Here is a 26,710-nt window from a genome sequence, read left to right as displayed (position 1 = left end):
TCAGTGAATCCCAGTAGCACAGTAGGTAGGAACAGACCTGTGATGTACCTGGATTTGCTCGATGTGTGGTGGTGTACAGAGTGACATGCTGATTCAGTATTGTATTTGTATGACAGACTACCTGGAACAAAGAAGCTGGCTATGTCACAAGTTCAACTATGTATATGTTAGTACCACTTATTTGCGAGAAACTAGTCGGTTTGGTGACTCCTAGACTCTGTGTATCTGTATTACAGCTAGATCTGGGTGAAATTTTTATTATGCTGGTGAAATTCATTAAATTCCCCAACTTCAAATTAGGGAAATTCAGACAAATTCTCTAAATTTCACATTATGGAAGGTTAGATATTGAAGTGGCTAAAAACGTCTCACAAGATAGTAACAGGAGAATAGCTTGCACGGAAAAGTTCTTGTTAATAGATATTTGCTGCTTGACTCAGTCTCCTGCTCATCGACGGTGTGGCTTTTTACACAAGGTGGACATTTGCTTAAAATGATTCACACAGGATACTAGCAAATTACATTTCACTTTACAAGTGTTATTGCCTGAAATTTTCATGGACCTTAGCAATATAAATTGCACAAATTTACACACTCCTGACAAGAAACTTCACAGAAGGAACAGGTTGCTTAGCTGGTTGTACCCAGGCTACCTTTCTGTATAGAATCAATGGCTCTACCTATTCTGGAGACGGTCTAATTAAAGTGTACTTTAAAATCATATTGCCTTACAAGCTTTTTAACACACCAACCTAAAAAAATCGCAAAGTGTTTTACATTTAGAATGGAAAAAATCCATTCTAATTTTAATACACAGTTCTTTGAATAAACCGTCAAGGACTATATACCCATATCGGAGTATGTGTCGGTTAAACAAGTTGTTTGGGTCCATCTCTGTGTCTGTACAGTAACGAGTCTGCGGGAAAAGAGGTTGTGTTGACCTTGGAATAGCCAGAACCGTGTGGTTCTGTGCCTGAGCAGAAAAGACTGATGGGGGCCTGAATTCCATTTATAAATATTGTGGCTTACACAGAAGACACAACACTGTTTTAGGCACAGAGAGTCTCATTACGAAGCTGGCATTGTTAAGATCTCCAGCCTCACGATGGCGGTCCGAGTGGCCAATTATGACCCTGGCGGAGCCGCCATGGTCATACCGGCTACTCCCCTAGGCTGCAGCCAGCCTGCAGCCTGGCAGTCCCGGCAATTGTAATCCACCAGCCTTTCCATGGTGGTAAACACCGCCCATGGAAAGGCTGGCAAAATGGGGCTGTCGGGGGGCCCCTATGCACAGCCCCATTGCGCATTTCACTGCCCGGATTATGGCCAGTGAAATGCGCAACTGGTGCTGCTGCACCTGACACACTACAACATTGCCGCCGGCTCAATTATGAGTTGGCATCAATGTTGTGGTGAGTGTTCCGCTGGGCCAGTGAGCGAAAACGCTGTTTTCACTCTCTGTCCAGCGGAAGACTCCTAATATGGTGGACAAAAGACCTCCATTACGGGTGGTCTTTTGCCTGCAGCGGCTTTTGTGGTCCTATGAAAGGATCACCGAAGTCGTAATGAGGCCCTGAGTTTCTATACTGGGGTAGTACATTGTGAACAAAGAGCTTTGTGGTCTTTCATTATAAATGTACTCACATAGAAATACACCATAATGATTTCGGGAATAGTGGCGAGATAGAAGAAAGCATTCATATAATTCCTGGCCCCAGTCCCTTGTCCCTCTGTTGTTAGTCTTCTCTACTTTGGCCCTCACTCTGTGGCACAGACATACCTGGAAGTAAAACTACCTAGGGAAAAAACAATGCCACACCTTGTGTTTTTCTGCATGTTACATTATGATTCGGAGTATTGAAAGTCGAAATGAGGATGAACCTGAGATTGCATGTCTTTCCGTACTATTACCTTTTTTTCCCACCACACATTCCTCCAGCTACAGAAAATTTGTTTTGGCAAAAACTGTAGGTGGTAATTTGCTAAAATCTCCGAACGAGAGCCTTTTAGTGCAGTACTGACTTCAGAACTTGGCATTTCCAGGGACTTCAGGTCGCCCAGAAAGAGGCCCAGATTCGTCTGCTGGAAGGTCGCCTGAGGCAGACAGATGTGACTGGCTCTTCCCAGAACCATATGATCCTGGATGCCCTGCGAGAGAAGGCTGAGTCTAATCCTGAGCTGCATGCACTGATTCACAACGTCCAGCAGGGTGAGTTGGGTTACTAGACAGTGCTAATGTATCGGGTGGGAGAATTGAACAAAGAAATTAGAGGGAGAGAATGCCATGGGGGTTGCATGTGAGCCAAGCAAATGGCAGTTTAGCATGCTTCTGCCGTGAACGTATATTTTGTACATGGATGCCTGAGAAAGCAACAGTGGTCTGGGAGTTAGCTATCTAGGTGGTAGTGCACAGACCGTGTGATACAATATAAAGGGAAGCAGACTGCAGGGAACCATCAAGGGTTTATTGTCACTTACGGACATATTTCAGGGACACATGTTTTTATTAGGAACAAACATAAAGCAAAAAATACAGTGCTTGTCAAAAAGAAAGGGAGCTCATCCAATCAAAAATATGGAGCAGTAATATCTATTGATGCTAGAATGCTAGAAACTGAGTCTTACATGAAGAATGTTTGGAATTGTTTGGTTGGTTGCTTAGGAGTGCCACAGTTGGGCTGTTACCATTGATTTCTTTTGTGAAAGAGGTTGTAAAATTTCGATCTCCACAAACAAATCAATCAAAAATGAGAGAATATGGAAGATATGGGCTTTTAATTCAAAAGTTCCTATTTACACATCTTGATGCAGGTTGTTCATGTTAAAAGTAGAAATGGATTTCTTGTCAATTAAATGTACTCCACTGGCTTGCATTACAGAGAATGGCTATGCCAGCACCGACGAGGAGATGTCTGAGTTTAGCCTAGCATCAGAAGGAAGGTGAGTACACCCAAATGGAAAGATTCCATGGCAATTGATTACAGTAAAGCAAAGGAAAACACCCTAGTCAAACATTTCATTTCTGTCAGGCTGGGAGGAACTAGTAAGAACAATAGTACTACCATTCTGAGGCTCAGTGAACATTTGGAACTGGATGTAAATGGTCTTTGTGCCCGACTTGATGTGAAATCAGTGCAAATGGAGCTCAGACCCACAATGTTTCCCATCCCAATATGTCTACCTGATACCTACCAAAACAGTTTTGGTAAGCCAGGTCTCAATATGGAGTTTTGTAGGACAGAGAGGGGATAAAACATCTTTTACTATGGTGTAAAAGCAGCTTTGCATGGTTTCCCTCATTCTGATTTGCAAAACTTGGAATGTGGAGGTAATCTGTGAAAAAACTGAAGGTGTGATAATGGTTTTCCCCAGGGTGTATTTACCTTTTAGTAATGCTGAGCAACTCATAACGAGGGAATAAGGTGGGTAATTGTGATACACAGGTTTCTAACCTGCCCTTTTTCTAATCCCTCATAATCAATACATTATCTGGTTATTACTGTTAAGTCCCTCATTACGAGTGAGAAAATCCGACACCAATGTATTCAAAATGTATTGGATGTGATAATTATACGTTTTGCCCATAGAATGGGACCTATCATGTAGAATTTGGTGCTTGCTCAACTAAAATCCACGTGTCCTGGTATTTTCCAGACATTTTTCTTCCTTACAATTCCTGCGGGCTTGACCTGCTGAAATTTAGTAAGGGGTGTGGTTTTTATTTCACCTATGTACAGAGTGTGATAAAAGTTCTAAAAAATTCTGATATGTGTTATGTCAGACCCTGTTCTGAGGAGGATGCAAAAGGTGTTCTTGGGTCGGTCCTACTAGGCATCTACAAACTGGACCAAGTACACCCTTTCCATACCTGACTGTCAGGGTAGCGAGAGAGAACAAACGAAGGCTTCTCAGGAAGTTAGTGGGGTGTAATAGATTTAGAATGTAACTATCAATCAACTGACCCTAAAAATTACTGTCCAGCCAAACACTTTTTGTTTTAGAAAATAACTTTTCTTTTAATATCACAGCGATATGAAACAATATACAATTAAATGGATGTCAGATTTACAGTTAAACAATGTCACCCCTGGGCTTACACTAAAAAGCTGACCCTGAACCGGTGACCTCCTCACCACTCTATGGTGTCTCCCCCCATGACTCACATATATTGGGTTTGAGCAAAATTAGGCCCAGGCACAAGTTTAAAAAACGGATGCTACTGGACAATGGGTGGGTGAGTTAATTTAGTTCTTTAGCACAAAATAATCCAACTCATAAGGATAAATATCGACACACATGCTAGGTTACAGTGATAGCTGGGCCTATAACAATCAGACTACCAGATTCACATGCAGTTGGGTCCCTTAGGGCAGGGCTACATGCCTAAATACAATGCAGGAGGAATTCCTGCCCCAACGTAGTAACAGAAGGTACCACTGTTACTGGGAATTATCAGGTAACTTGTATTGTTAACCTTAGTATCTTGGTGTCAGTGTTTAATTTCCTCGAACCTTTACTTTTGTTAAAAGCACTTCCCCAACCTCTTTGCCTTTGTCCTGCAAACTTCCCCTTCTCTTTTAATTTGTCCGGAATATCTTGCTGTTGTTTTCAGATACACAAACATTTGTTTCCTCAGAGTTTGTGGGGAAGGGGCTGGGACTGTAGATTCTAATTAACAATCTGATCCGTAATTATGTACAGGCATGTAACTTGTTCATCTCGTTCACACCATAATGTATGTGTTTCCCACACTAATCAGCTCGAGCCCGGTACAGAACAGTGAAAAGCTGAAGAGGTGCTCACCGAACATGATTTGTAGGCCCACTCTTCTAGGTAGGGCACTAATAAGAATAATACTACTGAACAGTCAGTAGAACTTTTAGAAACTGCACAGACCTTTCTAAAAGTCTGACTGAGTCCAGTTCAGAAATAATCTTTCTAAAGACAGAACTGCCTGCATTTCATGTGGAAGAGCCATCGCAACTTTCTGTTCTCAAAAGAACACGTTACATTGCATGCATCTATGGCTAGTTTGCTTAATTCCAGTCTTCTTTTTATGGAAAAGGGGACAAAAGTGTGTGTAACTTCAGGAAGAAGCAGGTCTCAGCAAATGACACTGCAGAGCTCAGTGCTTAGTTTATAAAATAATAAGTGCCAGAGTCCAAAGCTCTTCTCAGATGTCTAAGGCTTGTGCTATTAAATGTCAATGCATTGACTACCAAGCAGCCCCATTATCTCACTTTTGCAGGTTCCTGCTTTCTCTCTTTGTGACAGTTTTTCTGTCTTTCTCCTCCTTCCTATTTCCTGTTGTGTGTTTTCACAGTTTTGCTCTCAGGAGTAAAAATAAATGCTTGTTGTTAAAAATGAGTGTCAGTGGATCCTACCACAACCACATGCTCAAATTAAGCACTGGCAGTGCCCTTTTTATACTCAACGTGTTCATCTTTGTACCATGAGACCAAGAAAGAATGCTTGGATGAGTGCCTACTTTTAGAACAACCTCATCCTTTTTAAAGCCAGTGTTAGGAAGGTCAACAGAAATGTCTTTCATCTTACTGACCCTCCTGCCAGAGTTAATAAACACCAGTTAAGCTCCATTGTGGCCTAACAGCTTCAAACAGGAATTTTCAATCAATGTTAATGTTATGTCAAGCTCAAAATACTCTAATGCTCAATAGACCTGTAATTGTTTAGTAGAGGGTTCAGCCCAGAGTCAAGGCAATAGCAGAAAGCAGTTCTGAACATCTTCCAAAGGGGACATCTTCAATAATGCTAATTATTCATTACTAAAGGTAAAACAATATCAGCATATGTTTAGAAAAGTCGGAAAAGTCACTCATTGATGATGAAAACCAAACTTTATTCAGCCATAGCCCTAAAATATAATATAAATCGGGTAAAATCACAATTACATCACTTCATGAGACACAATAGACAAACTCAAAATGTAAAATTGGATCGACCAAAAATATCATCCTATCTCATAGTACGAACAAGAATACACTAGGCAACATTATACAGTACAAACGGGAGGGTTCCGACAGCACCCAGTCTGTACAGATCATTGTATTTCTTGGGGGTACGATCCAACTCCTATTCCTAGATGCATGTTAGGTAAAACGTTCATATTCTTTACTACTTTACTAACGATTAAGAACACAACTTAATACTTATAAAACCGACCATAGATAAGTTAAAACCACCTACCAGCCCTCAACCCCCTTATAATTTACCCAGGATCCCAATTAGGGATCCCTGTACTTCATTTAAAAATCGGCCTATGGCACACACTATGTTTAAAAATCTTACATTTACCAACAGTTGAGAGCCTGGTCCCAATTAATAACATTATATTCCTTAAAAAATAGCTTTAAAAATGTTTTCCTTTCAGCTAAAAAAATGCAAATAATCCAATAAAATATGTTGTGTACTACATTTTACTTTCAGGACGCATGTGCATAGGCCCTGATCATCTCTCATTACGGCTCATTTTCATAACCACGTAACACAGGTTTAGCCCAAACCCTTTTATTTACTATGGCACGCAGCTCCTGCTTTGGGATCTTTTACTCACTCCTCCACTGATCGGCTGCTAGAGCCAATGTAACACAGATCTTCTCTAGCATACCTTTCGCTTGGAAGGCCCAATTCAGATTACTTTTCTCTATTTCCCCTTTACAGAGGCATGCAATTTTGGGGATACCCTTTCCAGCCAGTCTCAGCCAAAATGTCAGTGTAGCTTGCATTCCCAAGTTACTCCACACCTTCATTTGGCATTCAACCCTTATTGCCTGGATCATACTTGAAGAGGGGAGTGCAAGCAACCGTTCCACACATTTACCCTCTTCCATGTCCCAATTCAGCTTCCCAGTGAAAGTTAAGACTTCCACCTCATATAGAAATTGTGGCCGCATCATGGTGTTAAAGGAGGAGAGTATTAGACAGAGAGACGTACCTCCGTACCTCCGACTAAACAGTTTTAGCCCCCAAAATGATGACAACGCAGAAGATTTTAACAACTCGATATGTTCTCTCCATCTTAATTTAGAATCAAACCACCTGCCTAAGTACTTGCATTTATCAACCATTTCTACTATTTCCCCACCCAGGTACCAAGTAAACACCCCCTTTCTTTTCTCCAACACCATTATTTTCGTTTTATCCAAAACAACCGTGAGCTTTTTCCTTAGATAGTAGTCATGGAAGAGATCTAACTTCCTTTGCAATCCCAACTCTGTCATATAAACTATCACTAAGTCATCGGCATATAGTAGGCAATAAATATGGGTCCCATCCATTTTTGGGCATAGACCCCCAACTCCGTGTAAAATATTTGGCAAGTCAGATAGGAATATGGCAAACAATAGAGGGGCTAAGACACAAGCCTGCCACAGGCCATTCATTATGGGGATTCTCTTTGAAGTCCCACTAGTGTCTAAAATCTCTTAGGCCTAATTTTGCCTATGTAATCCCTGGAGAAGTGAAAGCAATGTTGAGTCAATCCTGAACCACCTCAACATATCCCACAACAAACTCCGATCCACCAGATCGAAAGTGGAGTGGAAATCCACAAAGGAACAAAATAGGTGACCTTGTTGTTCTTTTGACTTCTTTGTCTTTCCCACATACTAAAACAGTGGACTATTGCTCAATGGCCTTCCTTAAAGACGTCTTGCTCTGCCAGAATTGAAATATTTGATTCCACCCAGGACTTTACAGGTCCCAATAACACTTTGGCAAATACTTTCGCCCCCACATCCAACGGGCTAATAAGGCCATAGTTCTTTGATTACATAGTGTCTTTCTTCTTACAAATTAGCCTGATTATTGCACCTTTTCAACTCTCAGGGACGCAGCCTGACTCAAGAATTTTATGAAAGGTGACATAAAAGAGGCTTGCCCACCTGTCCACATTATTTTTTATTTTACCCACCGGATAGTTATCTGGGCTGGCTGCTTTAGTTAATTTACGAGCCACAATTGTTTCTTTTATCTTCTGGAGGGAGAAATATAACCCTTTATTGGCACTTACCTTGACTTTATTCTTCAGATTTGACCCTGCCTCCATTCCCCTTTATAGATTGCCCAAATGCTTAATCCAGTCATCTTCCCCAACTAGACCGCATATCCCTGGGGACCTTCCCCTCCCTCACCAGCTGCCAGAACTTCCTTACATTATTTGTTCCTATCCCATCTTAAATGGTTTTGTATTTATATACACCATTTTCCTTTTTCTCAACATATTTTTATATTCTTGTTTAGCTAATTGAAGGCTCTGTTTGGTCCCTTATCACGCCTATTCCTAAATTCCCGTTCCTACTTTCGTACCTTTAATTTCAGGATCCTACATGTGCGATTAAACCAATTATTTCTACAGTCCTCTCTAACTTGTCCCTGTTCTTCATTCACTGGCATTAGCTTAAGTTTTACTTTCCGACAGTCTACCACTTGTTCCATTACCCTTGCAGAACCCATAAGCACATTTTTCTGAACTTCAGCCAAGCTGAGTGACCTGCAATTTATCATCATGTCACTAAGCACCTTTAAACTGTCCTCTGTGATACGAGTGGTTATACGGCGCAGGAACTCTACCTGTAGGGCAACCACTCTGACTCTTAGAACTTTTTTCACTGCCTTAAGTTTTAACTGTAGGGGTCAATGATCCCTACCCTCGAAGTGCAATACTTCAAACCCCTCCACCTCCTCAAAGTGCCAAGCATTTAAAAAGACATACTTAATAGGGCAGACCTGGTTACCTACACGGAAGGTCTGGCTTGCAGGGCGGTCGGTATCTGCCCATCCATTAACACAAAAAAACCGATAGAGCCTAAGATTTTTACTAAGGCTCTATCGCATTCCGTAGTACCCAATCAGGGAAAAGTAGCCCGCGGCACTTGCGCAGCAGGCATCAATTCTTTAAACATCTTATCGCTAACCGTTGAATCTAATTTATGATTAAAATCTCCTAATATCAATACCAACTGATGTACTTTATTCGTGCATTTTGCCTCCAGATTTTCCTCTAACAAGCCCTGCTGGATGTCATAATCTGCTATCTTTCTAAGAATTCTGACTCGAATTTCCAGTGCCATTATAAAGGTCTATGAGGCCAGCCAATAGCCAATGACATTTCATATTTATCTAGGTAAATCGGTTCACTATTCTTGTTGAGATTCGGGTGATTAGACCGCCTGAAGGTCGTCCAGGGCCAAATCGCACAGAATCCCTAAAAAGCCTTAGGAATCCATCTACTGGCTCAGGTTCTTCGCACAGCCAAGTTTCCTGAAAACACGCAATATCATGTTTTCCCAGCATCACTTTGAATGTATCTTAACTTATGTGCTTCTTATATCTTTCTTAATTCCAGGAAAGAGGCTGTGCGAAGACTCTGATCCCTAGTCCAAGTCACTCAGCTCCCCGTACTGTAATCCTCACAGCTTAAGATGGAATTTTAGAAGGGCGGGCATTGGGCCTTCAAGGACAATTGCTATAGTTACACTCAGCCTGACCTTACTTCTATCCACATATCTTCTTCTGTTTTGAGCACCTGCTAAGCTATGTTGCACTTGATCTCGGGGGAAAGTCCTACATGGCAAGTCAGGGCTCTATGACTTCTCCCTTCCTTTCTCAGCTCATTCCTCTGTACCAATCTTATACCCACCCTCTCTTATTCCTTCTCCACCCTCAACATCATATGTTTTACACATCCTGAGTAAAAGAGGTATTTCGTCACTTCCTTTCCTTCCAGATTTATCATACAACCTATTTGATTTATATCACCTTAACATATCTAACACAAGCTGGGACATTTACTCATAACTTGTAGTAGGTGCGAACAATTCAAGGTCTTAAGCTTCTTCTGATGCTTTCTACCAATCTCTCTTTCCCAGGGTTCCAGGTATACCCACAGACTGTCCCTTCCATTATGGCTGTCTGCATTCCTCAGGCTTCCAAGATCACTAACCAAAAGTGAGGGATCACCCTTCCCCAGTTGTTCTGTGCTTACCTCCTCACATTTTTTACACCAGTTACCATACCCTCTGGACTTCACTCTTTTCGTTTAGTACCAACAACTTCTGTGCTTTCCTCCATTACAACCACTTGAGGAACCTGTTCTCCTTCTCTAACTGCATGCCTCCTTTATCTAATGCTCCAAGCCCACTCTGAGTCACGCTCCCTGTTTCGTACTTTTGCCGGGGAGCTACTGCTGAGGTCTTATGCTGATCTATCCCCTCCTTCCTTTTCACAGGTCTCTTCTTTTAAGGATTCCTCAGTTTTCTTCCTAGTGTACTGGGATAAGATACATAGCCCCTTGCTCCCCTCCACTGCCCCCTTTTTTTATCAACAAGATAGGTTACTTTGAAATATATACCGTTGGCGAATTTGATGTTTTTATAGTGCCTCCTTCTCTACTTTTTATGGGCACACCCACCTTCTGGTCCCTTTTCTCTGGCACTGGGTGCATTAGGACCGGCATACAGCTGTTAAGTTGTTTTAACTCTTCCATAATCCCCTGTAATTGGTTTTTATGAGACTTACCAGGGCCCATTATTCACAGTCAGTGCTTCTGAAATTGCCTGAAGAGTTTTCTGCATTAGAAACATTACCTCTAATAGAGATGTTTCTGGGGTTGCTATTATATCTATAGCTAATGACGACTGCGAAGCAACTGGATGGGAGGTATACAATCTGGGGGCATCCCTGTCTTCCTCTTCTAACACCTTGTTCACTTTGCGCCCAAATCACTCCTTCTCAAATGTTGCATAATACGGGGACCCTTCACCCTCATAAAGTTATTTGCTGCGAGGGGAAAAAGACGGGGAGATGAAGATAGCCTGGGTTCTGGTAAAAGCACCCCCCCCCTTTAAGTTTCTACCCACCCCATCCCCTGAAGCTAAGTCCCTATTCTGTAAAGTTTCCAGGATAATGGAATCACTTATTACAGTCTTTTCAACCTCCCTCTGACCGACATTCGAGGGCTTTTCCACTGCGATGTGCTGGGATGCATCGGCATTCCTTTTGAAATACTTCCCCACAAATTCTTTCATTGATTGACTCAGGGGCATGGCACAGGGTTCTTTCCTAATGCTAGCAAAATGTTCTCATGCTGCAAACTAAGGGTTGTATTTCCTTCTTCGGGGCTGATAGAAATATTTCCTATGGATTGGCACTCTCTGTGGTAACCCTTTTTTCTGTGATGTCTTTTGATCCCCTCTTCACACCACATACCCCACGCGCCCATTCTTTACTCTGAGGCATTGTATATTTATATATTTATATATCCTTGGATCCTAGGAGGTGATAAGGCTGTGTGAATAAGAAGAACTTACCTCCACCTCTAATTTGCCACTGCCGCCGCCTCTACACACCACGTTGCTTGTCCTCGTACAAGGGCTAAATTGGCTTCTTCCACCCCTTACTTCTGTCCAGCCGGTTGGCCTTTTGTCTCCTTGGTGATAACACTTAACATCTTTTAGTGCTAATTAGTGCTTCTTAATGTTTCTTCTACCCTTGTGACCCCTACACCCTTATGCTGACGTACCACTCTGCTGTATGCCCTAGCCCCCTCAGCTCCCCAGGGGGCTGGGCATGGTGGCAGACTTCAGCTAGGAGCTCAGAACACACGGAATGAGGTTTTGTGGCTGGGGTGCAGCTTACACCCAGGGCTCGCAACTAATGGATTCTACCCATGTGAGCAATGAGTTTCGGGTGCTGAGATATTCAATTGTTCGTTATTGACCTGTCGACAGACAGGCAGGCAACAGTCTTATCGGCCTTACCGGCTATTGTGGGTAGTCTTGGAGTTATGGTCACAATCCAATTCACAGGTCCAAAAGCAGCCACACTTGAGCCAAATGGGCCAAACGTAGCAGGTTCCAGATCCAAGGTTCCCCACACCAAACACCACAATGTTGTACCACTCCCAGTCCGCCCTCACAAGCACCACCAAATTAAATTCAAATGGGGCCACGCGGGCCCCCCCAGCCGACACCTGCTAACTCTCTCAGTCAGCAATAATGACCAGCAGTCCCTCTCCGGTCCCACTCCAACAGCAAGTAACCACAAATAACCATGGCAAAAATACAGGAGGCTCCTGTAGGGATTCAGGAACACGGCACAAGGATGCTGGAGGTGGGCACGGGCACAGTAGCGGCAGAGGTGGGGCTGTCGATTGTTCGATGTTTCAGAGAGATGCAAGCATTGGTTCATTCACCCAGGAAAAGTCACTCAATTCTACTGTGCCTGTGTGGTAGCTTAAAAGCATTAACCAAGACAGAAGTGTACATACTTTAGACTTAACTGAATTTAGTATGCAAGAAGAAACATCGAAATGCAGATACCTTTGCATTTTAGAATGAGTTGGAAAAATCCTCATTTTACCTTCTTTAACATCCCTATGAACCCTCTGAAAGATCTGGATCTTAAACCATATGATTTCAATAGCCAGACTAGTGGATTGGGTGGGTTTGGAGGAAGATGGAAGATACTGGAGCTACAGTGAGCTTGAGATTCTTTCAAACTGAAATATTTTTTAGGTTTCCTAGAAGCAAATTTCTGACCTGCAGAAGGAGAGACTAAGATAATAAGCTGAACCAGAGACAATGCATTAACAAACCTGCCTCTGCCAGACAGACTACAATGAGACCCCCATATCAAGTGAACTGGAGTTCCTTATTTGGCTAGTAATCATCATTACGGTGGTACATGGTGTGGCATATTATTTGTATCAAATGTTTATGATTCAGAAGTGCTAAAGCATTGACTACTGTTTTGCTGTATTTTCACTGTTTTGGTGTTTTAGTTGTTAAATCCTTTTTTCTTCTTAGCTTCTCCCAGTCCTGTGCCATGAAGGGCTCCACCAGTCAGGACGACTTCAAATGCAAGGTAAGATATAATTAATGGGCCATGATGTGAGAGTGAGAGTTGCTGCAAAATGTAGGAGTGTGGATGCCCCTGGTAATGCTCCTGCTTTGTGTAATAGTCATGTTAATACCTTGGGAAATCTGACTTAATCAATATACCAAATTTCCTTTCTGGTTCCCATGTATAGTAAAACATTGTAAAGATTCTATCTCTGTGCACTTCCAAAATGCACCAAAATCTTCAAGAAGTTGCAAATACACTCTGGGCACAAAAGATGAGTGAATAAGGCACACTGTTCTCCGGGTGAACACGCAAACGTATAATACTTAAGCACGTTACCCTATGCACAGGCAGGAAAGCAGTACAAGGCAAGCATGCACTTGCTGCTTTCAATCTTCATGAAATCACAGCAAGTTACTAGTATAAGATGGTTAAAATATGATATACCGTTTATAGGTATGCCAGCTGTGCAATCCATTCACTTACTATGATTGTCCACAACATACATAACTTGTGCTTCCCGTATATAACTTTAGTGTATTGTGCATGTATATCATGTATTGGATCAGATGAATTGAACAAACAACAAATGTACGCCCTCATTTCCAGTGGGCTAGTAATCATGATTCTGATATATTCTAGATTACATCTCATTTAGACCTACCATATGTGGCGTTTCTCCCTGTATATGTTTTGTCAGATAAAACAATGGTTTTTGAAGGTAGAGGGTCGGATACATTGTGTTGAGGCCAGGCAATGGAGAATAGGCCCTCCACCGATTACCGTACATGCACACATGGAGATCAGGTGTTGTGGGTAATTCAGTGCACAGTCGCTAAGGAAAGTAGTGTACACTGTAAGTAATTATGATGAGAAATGCTCAAAAGATACTTTAAACTTACATAGAAAGGTCTTCTACGTGCCTGCACTTGCAGGTTTTTTCTACCTTGCTTGCTTAGTGAGTCACTGCTGTAATCTTCCTGAGGAGAGTGGTATTTATTTTCATCCGTCTACTGCAGCAGGTATTCTAGTTCAAGAGTTACACACACTGCAGAAAGGATTACTGTTCCTAAAACTTGCACAAAGATGTGAGCATTGGATATTTTGTCTCCCCATTAAGTATGGCTTAGTGCTTCTTTTTGTAAATAATATTTAGGTTTATGGAATCATGGCTACTGCTAAGCTAAATTATTTTCTTTCTCTGTTAGGGAATGGCCCTTGTTTGCATGTTCATCCCCACATTTTTGGACTGATGCTGCTGGTTATTTGACTATGAGAGTGCACTGAAGCCTACTAACCAGACCTCCGTGCCAGTGTTCTAACCCATTACAAAGAGTATGTTGAATTGGCTGTACCCAATTAGCAAGTTCTGACTTACTTGTAAGTCCCTTGTGTATGGTACCCAGGGTACCAATGGCATGTAAGGCAGAGTGTCCACCCAGGGCTGCAGCAGTGATTGTGCCACCCTGCATGTGAAAAAGTACAAAATGGCACCCAGCCAGCCACTGCAGAAGGGCAGTGTTTACAATGATAGTTCAACTTTGCTGTTTGAATCAATGGCAAAGGCCCTGCTTCCCTTAACAATATATGTACATCTCCCCTAAGGCAGGCCTATAGAGTCTATGGCTAGGAGCTGTACATTATTAAGCATGATAGTTCTTTTATATATGTCTTATCAGGAGCACATATTAATTGTCATTTTGCTGTGGAAATGTTATTAGTCCCATTGGCTACTACAGGATTTCCGGGTGGCATCCCACCCTGGCTAACTTCTGAATGGGACTACCTAACTGGGTAATGTAAGGTATCAAATTAATCATGGTATTAAATCTGATCTGATGTCTAGGTAAAATTTAATGTCACTATTATAGTAATGCAACTTTTAGAAAGTTGACACTCTGTGACCCAGTTGGTCCAGTGGCCTCACACAGGCAGTAGCCAGAAGACAGCTTTCTTCCCACCTGGGGAGTTGTGTAGATGATTCCCTGTCTTAGGAACAGTAGCAGCCCATGAAAGGGTGATGTTTTACATCCACTCAGCAAGAAGCCACTTGGAGTGTTAGCCCAAAGGGCACACTTCAAAGAGGAAGCTGCCTTTGTTGGGCAAATGGTGATACCACACCTGAGAGGCTCCCCTTAGTTCAGGTAGACAGGCTGGAGACAGGGCCATAGAGTGAAAACCAGTGTCCAAACTGTTTTTCCATGGGCATGTTGCCCCAGGTCACTACACCTCTAGGGTATGCTACCAGGCTCCTCACAGTCAAGGAAAGGTTTAGACATCTTGGGGGTGGCAGAATAGTGCATCCTAGGATTGTCACATGCCACACATATCCTGATATTCGTCACTCAAAGGGAGGGGGCCTGGTAGCCCATTGGCTAGTGACCATGGAGCCTCCTCAGGCATTTCCTGGGATAAATATGGCACTTCTGGCACCTGGAATCTGAGGCGATACTGGAACTGGAACAAGGACAAAAGAAGGAGTGGCCTGTTGCCCTTGGATCTACACAAGGAGAGGCTGCACCATCTGCTGTACTGCACATGCTACACTTTGGGTAGCAAAGTTGGGACTGTACCTGTGGCTCCTGGCTTGGAGAAAAGTCATGTCCAACGCCTAGACCAAAGCAGTGACTCCGAGGATCAGTTGGTTGATCCCCTGGAACCAGCCCCAGGGACAAAACAGCTTAAGAAACCCAAACCAGCAAGTTGGTAGCCACCACAGCAGATGCACAGCTACCAGCCGCTGTGCACCCCAAGCCGCTGTCCACCCTCAAAGGGTAAATGTGGCACCCAATTCAGCCAGACCCAGGAGTGTCTTCAGAGTCCAGATTGGTAGCCCAAGAGGGACACCAGCCTCCAACAAAGGTTTTCGCTCCAAGCGCTGTGTCCGCACACCAGTAGCCCAGACAGAGTTGTCCTTTTACTGACTCAAAGATGACTTCATAGGACCACAACCTCTGTGGCCAAAGTCACCCCACATCACCGAGGAATCACCACAAAAGGACTGCACAGTAGCTGAAGCATCCTTGAGCATCTTTTCATCCTTCATCCCCAGTCGCAGGACCACTCCATTATAATCTACTGCTCTTGTGCCGTAAAGTTTGGACCTGGACTGGAAAGCACTCTAGTGGCCAGGTAACTGTCCAAATCTACCCCATCGGGCCTCCCCAGACCTTTATCCGGTTGGATTTGGTCACCCAAACTGGGCCTGAGTAGCCAAACTAACATTTACAAACTTTTGAAATTTCCAAACTTTTTGTTGACCAATGTTTGCTTGTGGTTGGATTTAAAAGTGCAACTAGCTTTAAAAATCTGTGTTTCCGGAACCCTCTGTTTGATTTTGCTCATCTAGGTCTCTAAAAATGCATAAAAGTATAATATATTTTTATAAATTGGTGCCCTTTTTCTTTCGTATTGTGTGACTTTCTTATTTCATTGTTTGGTACTGTTAAATGCTTTACACTTCCTTTGTGCAAGCCTTGCTGCTCGAAAGCCATAACTACCCAGGGTTGAGCTTAAGGTTGTTCAAATGAGCCTGACTGGACCCAAGACAGTTTTTGCAAGTGTAGTTATTACACAATAAGGCCTCATAGCCTTATCACATAATACACTCAAATCATCACACTTTCTTACCAGTATATTGTGTAGGGAATTTAATCCCTTAATGGCAGGAGCTTTTCCTGCACTGTGCTAACAGAGCTCAGGCGTATTTCCTCCTGTAAGAAAGAATATTTGTTCTCTCTCAAGTTAAAAATCTAAGATAGACACAGCATATCTGTTTACACTTGAACCATATGCTCCTTTCCTTTCCTTCGGTCTAGTTGCCCAAATGGGATTTGCAACTCTCCACTCTCTATACGTAGATCGGCTTGTTATGACATATCTGATATTCCATTTAATGGTGTCATGCAGAATAATCAAACGCCCTTTAGGCCTAATTTTTGCTATAGTAAAACCCAGCTATGTTATCTTCTGTCCCTCTCATCATGAAGTTTTGGATGAGCTGCTAACTTTGCAGATTAGAAATGGCCAACACTTTTGCTATGATCAAAACATTCTTAGCTGAAAAACAGTAGTACGATGAGATGGGAAATTTTACTTTAGCTGTCTGGACTAAATATTGTGGAGTTCCACAACTACCCTCCTTTACCTGTTTCCATTTTTAACTTGTGTTTTCTCCTCTAATTAGTTTAGTTAGAGAACATGGTTTGGCTATGCAGTCTTGGGCTGATGACGCTAAGCTACAGCATAAAATTGTGAATGTTCAGCTATTGCTCTTCTTTGTTTCATATCTTTTTCTCTTATGTAACATCCCATTTTATTATTACTCGACTTATGTATTTTTGTGACCTAATTGCCATCAAAATCTGTGCCAATCCTCTGGCATCTGCCCTGAACCCTTTGGAACATTAGTTTTCTTGCTCATTAGTGATTTTCCTACTCAGCAGGGTCGGACTGGTGAGGGAGGCAGTCAGGCATTTGGTGATGGGCCGGTGCCTCACAGTCACCTGAGGGCCAGTTTTTCAGGTCTTCCCCAGTCATCGCCAGACCACTGTAATGTGGTGCCAGCATCATGGGCACTCTTGTGCCATGCTGTCAAACTGAGTCTGGGAGCCAGGTGTTGCTGTGGCTCTTAGGACATTCTCACCTCAACCTCCACCCTCATGGCGCCTTGCCCAGAAGCAGTGTCATCCCCATCTGGGCCATTACTTTCAGGGCATGACGGCTGTGAAGATGATGGGAGTTTGCAGGGGGGGTGTTCTCTCTTAAGGCCATGGAGCAGCAGCATCTTTGTGCTTTTCTTGACCCCTCCCCTGCCAGGTTATTGGCCTAAGCCTAAAGTGGGCTAGGGAGGGGGTGAGTAAGAGAAATTACCTCGCTAGTGGCATGGTGTTGTATCCTCAGTCTAAGTCTAAGTGTCCCAGGTCTTTGTGGATGGGTGGGGATGGGTGGGGATGTGTTTGCATAGGCCATGCTTTGAGGCCACCTCTCCCTGAGGAATAAAAACATAGGGAGTAGCGTTCTAGTTAGAGCTGCAGACATTTGAGCTCAACATCCTGTTTTTCTGGGCAAATCACTTAATCTCCCTCCCTAAAATAAAAATGAATTTGTTCTTGTGCAGTGTAACTGGTTTTCATATAATTTGCTTCAGTGCCTGGCAACTAAGTTCACACTATGCAAAACTAAAAAAAAAAACGATTTGTGAATGTGGCCCACTTTTTTGGGAGTGCCAGGGCCTAACTCTCTTCCCAATCACACCCTGCTACCCAGGATTGTTTCCAAGAATAAGTCAGTGATATTGATCCACCAATGTTGCCTTTGGTGGTGTCTTGAGTTGGTAAGAAAATGGGGATAAGAAACATTGTAATTGAAACCAAGAATATTAATCCAAAAAATGTTTGCCAAGAATGTAAGTTGTGACTATTACCTAAGGCAAGAAATGGTTATAAGGAGGTGCACTGGAATTGAGCTGCAATTTAGCCCCAGATTATGCATTAGAAGTGGCTCAATTATGGAATAAAAAATGATGCAGCATTACATTATATGGCATTATCATCTCACTATTTGACAATTTAACTTGTTGATAGAAAAAGGCATATCAATGCTCTGGAAAATATATACTTTAAAAAAAAAAAAAAAGCATTCTACGCTCATTGAACAGATGTGTTTTAAAGTATTATTCACCAACAACTATTTCTGTCGTCTTAGGTAGAAGCACTCAAATGTCACCTTATTAACACCATACTTTCTAACTGCCAGAGTATAATAGTCTGTGTAAAATATACTATATTGTAGTAAGTAGAATGCAAGCTTACATATCCATATTACTTACGATACATGTGTGCCTATTTTATCCTGAACATTTCAAATATATTTTATAAAAATATTTCACTTTCTAGTTTATTCTGTGTTCATGCTGCATAATGCAAGTGTCTCTGGAGGAGGCATTGAATGATCTCAGACATCAGAACTTAAAAAGAGAATTACAATGTTCGGGATTTTTTTTAGCTGTGAGTGCCATGTTAAAATAATAGTTGAACAGTGTCTGTAATGTAACATGACATTGCAGTAATAATAAAACAACAAATCTTTCTAACCATGACTTGGCTCATGCTGCAGGCAAATGCCAATTGGTGTCTATCAATGCTGTCTCTGCATAATTTTGACCTATTTAGTTCTTTATCACCTGTTTAATACTTGAAGACCGCAATCAACAGCTGGAAGATGCCCTGCTAAGTTTTGCATATTTCCTGCCATGTACTTCATGTTTCCTCAGAAACTTTTTTTATGAAAACTAAAAATGGTTCAACAGATGACAAAGTAAGTGTCAGGTCAGGAAGTCCATGCATCAAAACTCAGCAACTGCAGATTTTATAATCCCAATGCAAATCTAGTTATCACTTTGTGTTCTAAGACGAATTATCACATAGGCACTACTCACTCCCTTGTGCCTCTGTACCGCTCTTAGGGAGAGCCGCGGCTCTCAGGCCAGATGAAGGCTCTTTCTGCTGAGTTCCTGGGACCAACACTGGATGCATCCACGCGTAATATAGCCAAGTCACTTGCCTCGCTGACGGAGATAAATGAGAATGGGATCGGCTTCTCAGTGCGGGAGTCATACTACAAAGATAAGGTGTCAAGGACCGTTAGCTTGCCAGTCCGGGGCAACACCTTGTAAGTGTCTCATCTGTATGATCTTTCTGTCTTCCGACTTATCACCAGTTCACCAAAACCATAAGCTTCTTATCCTTTTAAAAGTACAGTCTCATATCCCAAAATTGAATTCCATTCTTACCCCAGGACTCACTTCTTCATATCGCAAACATATTCCACTCTTACTTTTAATGTTGCTCTATTTACTGCTAAACTGACTAACTTTCCCTCCACTGCATGCCATACTAGACTGGCCCTATCACAGCTATTTCAGATCCCAGCTATAGAGGATTAGGTAATTGTAGGCCAAGCATTCTCCTCCCAAATGCACTCATTTACTCTTTACTCACTGTTCCATTCACTCAGCCTTCACTCCTTTCAACCATTCACCTTTTCACTCACTCACCCACTCACTTCTACATAAACAATTGAATTAGAACACTGAGAGATTTAACAGGTTATCTTTTATCTCAGCCCCAGGCAGTCCAGAGGAGCTGACACATCACCCCTGACGCGGAGAAAATCCTATGACCGAGGTCAACCTTCCAGGTAGGTTTGAAAACCATGTGAAACAATGGAAGCAGCATGTAGCTTCAGTGCCTTGTGGAAATGCACTCTGTTCTAAATGTCTCCTGGCTAGCAAGGTCCAACTGAGGTAACAATATTTTATGAAGTTGTATCACCCTATCACCTCTTGAAGGGTGATCCATGTTCAGCTGCTCTAGATCATCAGCTAAGTACAGAAAAAGTACAGCTGTAGGTGATTCTGTGTAGAGCATAGGACTAAATAATGTCTTTTATAACTATTCCCAGCATATCAGCTTTCGGGCTTCTTTCATGACAATCAGAATTCAGTTCAATTAAAACATTTGCTCTTAAAACATTTGCTCCCACATGGCGACTTTTTGAAGCTTTAAGTAAATTGCTGTTTTCATGAATTCTCAAAGAATCATAGCACTACTTTTGGAAAATAAAGAAAGTTCTACTTTCCCAGGCCTACTCACATGTTTAAAATGCAAAACTCCCACCAGGTTTAAACTTTCAATATCCACATGCCAGAATTTGACAGAAATGTGCATCTCTCTTTTTGTTCCTTTTTTCTGTGTGCAAAAAATCCCTATGGTCACTGAAGATATACTTTTGGATAGTATTTATATAGTTTAAATGATTAAAATCATATTTTCATTTTTAAAACATAAAGTTTTTGTAATCCTATCAGACTCTGTTGAGTGGGCCCGAGGACAGATAGAGGCTAATGGGCAACAACATGGTAGTTGAGGTCATTTGACACTGGTGTCCTATTATGGCTGTCGCAAATGGGCCAAGTACACCCTCAAACACTTGATGCTCAGGGTAGTGAGGGTAAGCGGTGTAGGGGGTCATAAGGAATAAAGACTCAACAATCAACCATCTGACAGAATAAGATGCTGCCCAGCCCAGTACTTTTCCTGTAAAATGAGAAGTGCATTACTAACAGAAAAAAATGTAATAGTACACACTATAATGGAGCTCAGTTACAGGGTTCTTCAAATTGCTATCGGCTGTAACCAGTGCATACAGTGACCACATCTACCTGGAATTCTGATCATGGGTGGCGATCCAGGCCCTAATGCAGTACATCCGCACCATGGCTGTAGCCCACACCAGTTGATGATGGACCTTTACCGATGGAGAAACTCACACAAGAATTGGCTCAGATGTGAATATGCAAGTATGGCTAAATGATAAAAGGTCCAATGAAAGCCGTAACTCAGTTAAGTCTCATATCTTACTAAAAGTTCTGGCTGTACACTGGCACAATTGAATTGGTCACTTCCATAGCAAGATACATTGTCAATCTTATAGAGGCAGCCTTCTGTTACCTGCCTGATGAAGTGCTGCTCAGCACTGTGGCAGATGTCCCAGACTCTTAACAGTGACACAACTTAGTCCTCAGGCAACGGCAGATGGTACACAACGGAGTTGTAGCATGGCAGTCCAGGATCAGCAGTCAGTCCTATATGGCAGTCCACAGCCCATTGGACATCGAGGAATTCCTCAGCTGCAGGGGTGATAATGTCTGAACTCACAGCTCGGCAGGGGTTGCAGGCAGACCCTCAGGTAATGGCAGAGATCGCAGTCCACAGCCCAGGATTAATGGTCATCTCTACTTGGCAGTTGTGGCCTCCTACCTGTAAAGCAAGTTTTAGACTGCTGCGGTGATGACATACAGACCCACAACTTCTTGGCAGCGGCAGACAGACACATCAGCTTTGAGTGCAGATTTTGAACAGCATACTGTTTATGAAAGTTAATGTTGTTTCAAGTAGCTCTCACTTACATGCCTAGTAGCAGACTGGTGTAAGCGTCTGGGGAAGAAGTTACATTTATGCTTTATCGACTTCAAAGCAACATTTGATCAAGTTTACCGTGCCCTGTTATGAAGCAAACTAAGAGACTGGGGCCTCCCAGACAGAATGCTTTAAGCCATTGAGTTGATAGACTCGTGCACCTGGATTCAAGTCAAACTGGCTGGTGGCACAATAATATCAAGGAGAATCCCCACGGAAGTAGGCCCCAAACAAGGTTGTGTTTTAGCTCCTCACTTATTCAATCTGTTCATGTCAGATCTGTCACCAAGGTTGGATCAGATAAATTCTTACCCACCACGCCTGGGTTCCCTAAGTTTGGCACACCTTTCCTACGCAGACGATATAGTCCTACTCAGTCAAACAAGAGTGGAACTGCAAAGAGCACTGAGAGAACTAGCTGACTATGTCAACAGTAACAACCTTGAAGTCAACATAACGAAAACAAAAATAATATCAATTACGAACCGTTCATGTCCTCCTCTTAACATCAGGTTTGGTGATAAAAGCTGAGAAGGCTTAAATCTATAAATACTTGGGACTGTACATAGATAACAGATTAACCTTCCAACCCATTCAGTATTCTTCCATCTCTGGGTGATTAACCTGCCTGGAAATACAACGGCCCACTTATGTGTTGATTATGTGCCGCTGTACAAGAGGATATTATCCATCTGGTTTGCACCTACCCGACTCTAAAGTATGTCTGTGTTTCTTTAATAAAACAACATTTTATTGCAAGGAGCATTTGAACATACAGAATGGCTATAGTAAAAGGATTTGCTCCAACAGAACTACAGCCTAACTGCAAATTGATGAAATTCATAAAATCATGCGAGAATTTAATCTGGCTGGTTCCCACAGACTGGTCGGCCATAAGTCCCAAGCACGCAAAACCCTCTCCTACCAAATCAAGTTCATTTTGATATGATTCAGAGACTCAAGTACACTTCACTGCAGATATGTACAGTGAATCCACTCCCTCGTGGAGAGGAACCCCATGAGGATTTTTAATGTTCTTGAAGAGATTACCTTTTAATGATGACTTTGCTTTGATTTTTTAATTGGTTTAGTAACCTAATTTCAGTATATTTTTATCTCACTGACAAGTCAGCTTCTTCTGGGTATTTTTTTCACCAGAAATACAGCTACAATTCACCTGCTGCACAGTCTCACCACTTGCAGAACCAGGCAGCTTATTGTTCCTAAGCAGACCTACACGATGTTTATCAAGTTGTTCAGACTTCAAATGATGTCCCTTTGCCTCTGGGAGACTAATTGGCAGGCTCATACCAGCCCTGGTCACACAGTAGACCTTCAGGACTCTGCAGAGCACCCATTTTCTTGGTTAACAAGAACTTGGAACTAGAACAAAGTGGAGTGGTTTGGATCCCACTTTTATATTAGTTCTCAAGACGGGGATGTTAATATACTGTCTACGGCTGTGGCACTGGTTTGGGGTGGTTCCCTTCAAATGTTTTTTCTGGCTGTAGCGCAGACAGTCATTGCGCTATCACATAAGGTAGTAATGATGCTGGTTCGAAGGAGAATTAATCAAAAAGAGGGAAAAACAATGTGAGAGATATCTACTGCTGATTTTTATCAGCCTTCTTGCGGTGATAATAGACAGATGAAAAGGCAGGCCTTAGTTAGAAATGTCCCTGCCTCTAACAAGAGAAACCGCTGACTCACCAACTCCCCTACCATCCTCTAAATGGCAGTGCTGAGAAAAGCTATTCACTGATCCCTTGCTAGAAGTTCCTCATAGAATTTCTAATGGTAGCCTTGTCTGCATCCCCATTCACAGGAATTGGGACAATACACTTCCATAGTCTGGGGAAGCTGCATCCACCCTCTTTCTCGTTCTGCCAAACCTGGGGGGATTCAAAATGGATCCACTGGCCACATCAACCATATGCACACATACACTGGACACACTTATGATAGACCAACGAAAGGGTCTGGTTGTCACATCCCAGCCAAACTGTACATGAGTGCGCAGGTAGGCTGCACACCTCTGAACCAGACAAAAATGGCCCTGGCTAAAACTGCTAATTCTCAAAACGTTGTACACTGCCACCACCATTATATGTCACCAACCCAAGACATGGACAGCAGTCCCACATGGCTAAAAAAGATATGCTTGCTGCACCCTACTATGTCACAGAAAATGTTCTGAACCTTGGCTTTGCAATTGACAGACCGAACCTTCAGTGGTCACACTAGAATGGCATGATGGCTGTGCCAAAAACAAAACTTAGGATGCCAGTTTCACACGCAATCGGGGACTCAGTTGAGGGGTACCATTGAGGGGATATTCACATCCCAACAAAGCCACACAGTTTTGTATATAAATTGATGTTTAAATTACCACTACCTAGCGGTGTTTTGCAGCATATTTGATCTAATCTTAATTCCATCTTGATTTCATTTCGGCGGTGTATGTGCTTGGGAGGGAAGAGTGCAAGAAGTGGATGATTGGCGTTTGTTAGCAAAGATATGGTCATCTTTGTTTCTTGGGGAACATCTTGATTATTATTATTATTATTATTATTATTATTATTATTATTGTTATTATTATTATTATGTGAATGTTGTGTTCACTCACTTTTGCTGAATCTTGAATAGTTGTGTTGTTTCTTCATTGTTAAATGCTTTCTAAAGTATGAATCAGAAATTGTCTTATTGATTTAGAGGTACATTGCATTTTATGTGCTGTGCAATTATAATGTAATATAATAAAATAGTCTATTTGGGCACATAATCAGTCGTTTGAGAACAGCCGAATCGCTTTAATCTGCACTCTTAAATTAGATATTTGAGCTCTATTTAATAGAATATTTGTGCACTGTGAAACTGAAAGTAAATTACGAGAAATCAGAAATTTATGAGCTGCAAAACTGGACATCATTATATTTTGAAATTATTAGTTCTACACTGAAAACTGGATATTGGTGTAATGTAAAACCAAAACAATATACAGTGGATTTGAAAAGTATGGCATTATGAAAGGTTACTTATTTTTACATTGATATATTGACTATTTCCAATCACTTGATCAAATATTTTTTTTCTGTGAAACTGAATATTTGTGCACTGTGAAATTCTTTGTTCACCACTAAAATGGGTATTTGTCCACTTTACAACTTCATGCTATTACATTGCAAAATAATTTTTATAACAGAGAGAGTATGTCTATGTGTAAATGTGAATGTCTTTGAGTTTGTGTTTATTATGGTTTATGGTGTTTATTATGGCACCACACATATTTTTGCTTTAGATGACATTTTGTTCTCTTGAAACCCCTGACTGGCTAGCGTCATACAAGTCTAACACTGGAGTTTATCTACAGTAGAGGATATTTAGTATAGTGGCTACCAACCTTGGAACCTGGGGAGCCGTACTTGAATCCCGGCATCAGCGCTTGCCTCAACATCATGTGATTCTGGGCAAATGATTTCATCTCCCTGTGCCTAAAAATGTTATTTTATACAAGGCATTAACAGGTCATTTTAAACAATTTAGAAACATTGAAAATTAGGAAAAAAAATTCCAACAAAAGACAATTTTGAATTCCTTAGTGGAATCGCTTATTAACCAAGAGGTACAGCAAATAAGTACTGTACCCCACCACTGTGCCACCAATGTAGGAAGCTGGCTCATTATATGGTATACCAAAATGAAGTATACCATTCAGAGTCCAGGGGTTCCCTTCCTAGTGGATAGGGCTTGCACTAGCAATCCCAATTTTCTCTTTTAGGGGGCAATGTCGTTGAGCAGATTTAGGCTTATCAGAGAGGAGTCTGAGACATCTGAAAATACACGCACAGTCAATAATTGATGCACACAACTCATTAAGGAGATCCACACAAATTTATAAAAGTAAAACGTATCTTCATATATATTTAGGCACCAGAATCAATATGATGAGGCAAGTACATTTTTCAAGAGAAATACTTTCAGTTTTAAAAGTTGACACAAAGCGGCGATGTTATCCTATTTAGGAAAATCAAATGCTGCGTACAGTATAGTAAAGCGACTTACTAGACCAATCTCCTGACCTAAGGTATATGTGGGACGAGGTCCAAGGCAGCACCAACATGCCCCCTCGGGCGGCACTGGGTGGCCGGATGCAGAGGTGCTTTTCAGCATCGGTGCCCAATGTTATCCTATGGGTGAAAAACATGTATGCATTTGGGAATTTCACAGCTACTTATGGGACCAATCTTCTGGACTTAAGGTAAGTATGGGGCAAGGTCCAAGGCAGCTCCAACAGTTACCTCAGAAGCACTGGGGCGGCCAGGTGCAAAGGTGTTTCTCAGCATCAGGTGCCCAATGTTATCCTAAGGGGTAAAAATGTGTACTGCATTCAGACACTTCACATCAACTTACAAGACCAGTCTCCTGGACTTAAAGTCAATATGGGGCAAGGTCGAAGGCCACACCAACAAGTCACACTGGGCGTCACTGGGACGGCCAGTTGAAGAGGTGCAATACAGCTCAGGGGCACAACGTTAGTCAATAAAGATCAGTCTGGTTAAAAAGAGGTTGGTGGTTTGGACTGGGAGGCCAGTCGGACTGAACCAGCAAGTGGGCTCAGCTCTCATGATGCTCAGGCATGTGGGGACACCTTAGGTAGTCTTCTTCATGGGGTAGGGATGACTGATGCAGAGGTTTCTTGAGGCATCGGGTGGACTTTTGTCACCAGAAGCACTCACGGTCAAGATGGCCTGCAAACAGGGGCTGCTGATGGCATTGATGAGTCCACAGTAGGCAAGTCCAAGGTGGGCTTTGTCTCTGGGGGTCTGGGGACCAAACTGGCACTGTTGGCCCACTTCAGCTCGGGC

At 42.2% G+C, this 26,710-nt stretch overlaps 1 protein-coding gene across 3 annotated transcripts in view; it reads left to right on the top strand.

Annotated features, from left to right (window-relative positions):
• The window catches only part of KIF21B (kinesin family member 21B), a 357,661-nt gene that overhangs the window by 269,591 nt on the left and 61,360 nt on the right, over positions 1 to 26,710 (top strand). For all 3 annotated transcript variants that reach the window (XM_069238888.1, XM_069238887.1, XM_069238886.1), the window contains exons 22-26: positions 2,044 to 2,209; positions 2,880 to 2,940; positions 12,828 to 12,885; positions 19,331 to 19,536; positions 19,990 to 20,064. In XM_069238888.1, coding sequence (XP_069094989.1) covers positions 2,044 to 2,209; positions 2,880 to 2,940; positions 12,828 to 12,885; positions 19,331 to 19,536; positions 19,990 to 20,064 — 566 coding nt within the window. The remainder of the gene's footprint in view (positions 1 to 2,043; positions 2,210 to 2,879; positions 2,941 to 12,827; positions 12,886 to 19,330; positions 19,537 to 19,989; positions 20,065 to 26,710) is intronic.

Source organism: Pleurodeles waltl, chromosome 6, assembly GCF_031143425.1.
Source record: "Pleurodeles waltl isolate 20211129_DDA chromosome 6, aPleWal1.hap1.20221129, whole genome shotgun sequence".
Lineage (NCBI taxonomy): Eukaryota > Metazoa > Chordata > Amphibia > Caudata > Salamandridae > Pleurodeles > Pleurodeles waltl.
Note: the sequence above shows the minus strand (reverse complement) of the source record. Positions and strands in the feature narration are given on the sequence as shown.